The sequence below is a fragment of the Nicotiana sylvestris genome, chromosome 8, assembly GCF_000393655.2.
Source record: "Nicotiana sylvestris chromosome 8, ASM39365v2, whole genome shotgun sequence".
NCBI classification, from domain to species: Eukaryota; Viridiplantae; Streptophyta; class Magnoliopsida; order Solanales; family Solanaceae; genus Nicotiana; species Nicotiana sylvestris.
This window is the reverse complement of record NC_091064.1, coordinates 74,740,903-74,743,330: the sequence shown is the minus strand read 5'-3', so window position 1 is coordinate 74,743,330 and position 2,428 is coordinate 74,740,903. Positions and strand designations below refer to the sequence as shown.

The 2,428-nt window shown below is 41.7% G+C and overlaps 1 protein-coding gene across 1 annotated transcript; it reads right to left on the bottom strand.

Annotated features, from left to right (window-relative positions):
• Positions 1–896: 896 nt before the first annotated feature.
• Positions 897–2,144, bottom strand: LOC138875216 (uncharacterized). The gene is made up of 4 exons (XM_070154040.1): positions 1,822–2,144; positions 1,498–1,701; positions 1,316–1,383; positions 897–1,204 (listed from the first exon to the last, which is right to left on the bottom strand). The coding sequence occupies exons 1-4, from the start codon at positions 2,142–2,144 to the stop codon at positions 897–899; spliced, it is 903 nt and encodes a 300-aa protein (XP_070010141.1).
• Positions 2,145–2,428: the final 284 nt, after the last annotated feature.

Sequence of the window (2,428 nt, the reverse complement as noted above, 5' to 3'; positions counted from 1 at the left end):
GTCCGCATTGGATGCCAATAGTAACACTAACCTAGGGTTCATGATTCGTTCAATTCTAGTATAATTTTACACCTATTGATAAGTCCCTAAGTGTTGGGTCAGTGTTTTAACTACCTAATCCTAATTTAAAAAAAAATTACTAACCTAAGCTACAAAATTTGAAAGAAAACGGACAGTGAAAGAAAAAGAACTATGAAACAAAAATTAAAAGAAAATAACAAAATTAAACAAATGAAAAGGGATTAAAGTACCAGAAATGATATGCTGAGAGGATGAATAAGCCTTAGTAGTCAGTTACGTGCAATAGAGAGAGATGAATAGTGATTTTTAATGCTCTGAGAGTAAAAGGATCAAAACGTTCAAAAAGAGGGCCTCATGTCCTATTTATAGAAAAATGTCCTGGGGCCTAGCTTACCTACCCACTGCGGTCCGCGGTGCTCGAAACCACAAGTCACTGACCAATTGACCACTGCAGACCGCACAAAATTTAATACGTCCGCAGTGGACCACCGTGGACTGCACAAAATGCAATGCAGCCGCAGTGGTAAACTTTAGAGAACCCCCACTTTTGTCAAATCATCAGTGTGGTCCGCATTGATTTCTTGCCCCCGCACAAAGGTCTTTGCAGCCGCACAAAATGAGTGTGATTCGCATTGACAACTTCAGAGAGTGGTCATTGCCAAACATTTTCCTGCACTGCATCAACACAATCCTACAGCATCTCACAACCAGTCAGTCCAAAAATAAATCTTACACTACAACGAAAATCAAAGAAAAAAAAACAAGAAGAAAAACACATGGTTTGCCTCTCAAGAAGCGCCTGATTTAACATCGCGGCACGACACAGGTTACCATCAAATCATTTGAGATGAAGAAGTGCCACCACGTGACTGTTATCAATTTTTCCCAAGTAATGCTTGACCCTGTGCCCATTCACTCTGAAAAATTGCCCATTTCAAGTCAAATGCACCAAACGGGGTCACAAAGACCACTTCAAAAGGTCCATTCCATTTTGACTTAAGCTGTCCCAGAAATAGACGTAACTGAGAGTTGAACAAGAGAACCAAATTACCCACTTTGAACTCCTTGCTACGAGTATATTTATCATGAATGTAGTTCATCTTGTCCTTGTACAAGGAAGAACTGGAGTAGGTATGGAATTGGAATTCATCAAGTTCATTAAGCTGATCCACATGAAGATTTGCTGCCACATCCCATTAAAGACTTAACTTCCTCAAAGCCCACATGGCCTTGTGCTCTAACTCAACCGGTAGATGGAAAGCTTTGTCAAAAACCAACCGATATGGGAACATACCAATTAGAGTCTTGTAAGCAGTCCTATAAGCCCATAGAGCATCATCCAACTTCTTTGACCAATCGGTCCTATTTGCATTGACTGTCTTTGACAATATGCTCTTGATTTCCTTGTTTGAGACTTCAACTTGGCCACTTGCTTGAGGATGATAGGGAGTAGAAACTTTGTGGTTGACACCATACTTTGCAAGCAAAGTGTCAAAAGCTTTATTGCAAAAATGAGACCCCCTATCACTTATGATAGCATGAGGAGTGCCAAACCTTGTAAAAATACTCTTCTTGAGAAATGCAACAACACTCCAGGCCTCATTGTTGGGTAAAGCCACGGCTTCGACCCACTTTGAAACATAGTCAACCGCCACAAGAATGTATGTGTTCCCACATGAGCTAGCAAACAGGCCCATAAAATCAATGCCTCATACATCAAAACTATCAACCTCAAGAACGGTATTGAGAGGAATCTCATCTTTCTTCGAAATTCCACCCGCTCTTTGACATTCGTCACACCTCTTCACAAGTTCACTTGCATCTTTGTACAAAGTTGACGCATAAAACCCATAGCTAAGAACTTTGGAAGCCGTCTTCGTGCCGCCATGATGGCCACCATAGGGAGATGAATGACAAGCCTCCAATATACTCAATTGTTCTTCCTCAGGGACACACCTTCGGATAACACCATCCTTGCAAATCTCGAACAAGTACGACTCATCCCAATAGAAATCCAAACTATCCCATTTGAGCTTCTTCCTTTGGTTAGAAGAGAGCTCACACGAGATTTTACTAGTCACCAGGAAATTAGCAACGTCCATAAACCATGGCATACCATTCATCGACACCGAAAGGAGTTGTTCGTTGGGAAATAAATCATTGATCTCTAGGCCATCACGAGGCCTCCCCTCCTCCTCCAAGTGGGACAAGTGGTTCGCCACTTGGTTTTCACTACCCTTCCGGTACACAATCTCCAAATCAAACTCTTGAAGTAACAAGACCCATCGCATCAGTCTAGCTTTGGAATCCTTTTTCGTCATCAAGTATCGGAGTGCGGCATGGTCGATATGAATTATGACCTTGGCACCCATGAGATTCGACCGAAATTTCTCCATTGCAAACATAA

Bases quoted from the DNA above. Each gene is read 5' to 3' on its own strand.
- LOC138875216 (XM_070154040.1), bottom strand. From the start codon at position 2,144: ATGAATGGTATGCCATGGTTTATGGACGTTGCTAATTTCCTGGTGACT. The intron at 1,384-1,497 runs GTATGGTGTCAA...CAATGCAAATAG, and splicing joins TTTGACACTTTGCTTGCAAA to GACCGATTGGTCAAAGAAGT. The intron at 1,205-1,315 runs GTATGTTCCCAT...GGGATGTGGCAG, and splicing joins TGCTTACAAGACTCTAATTG to CAAATCTTCATGTGGATCAG.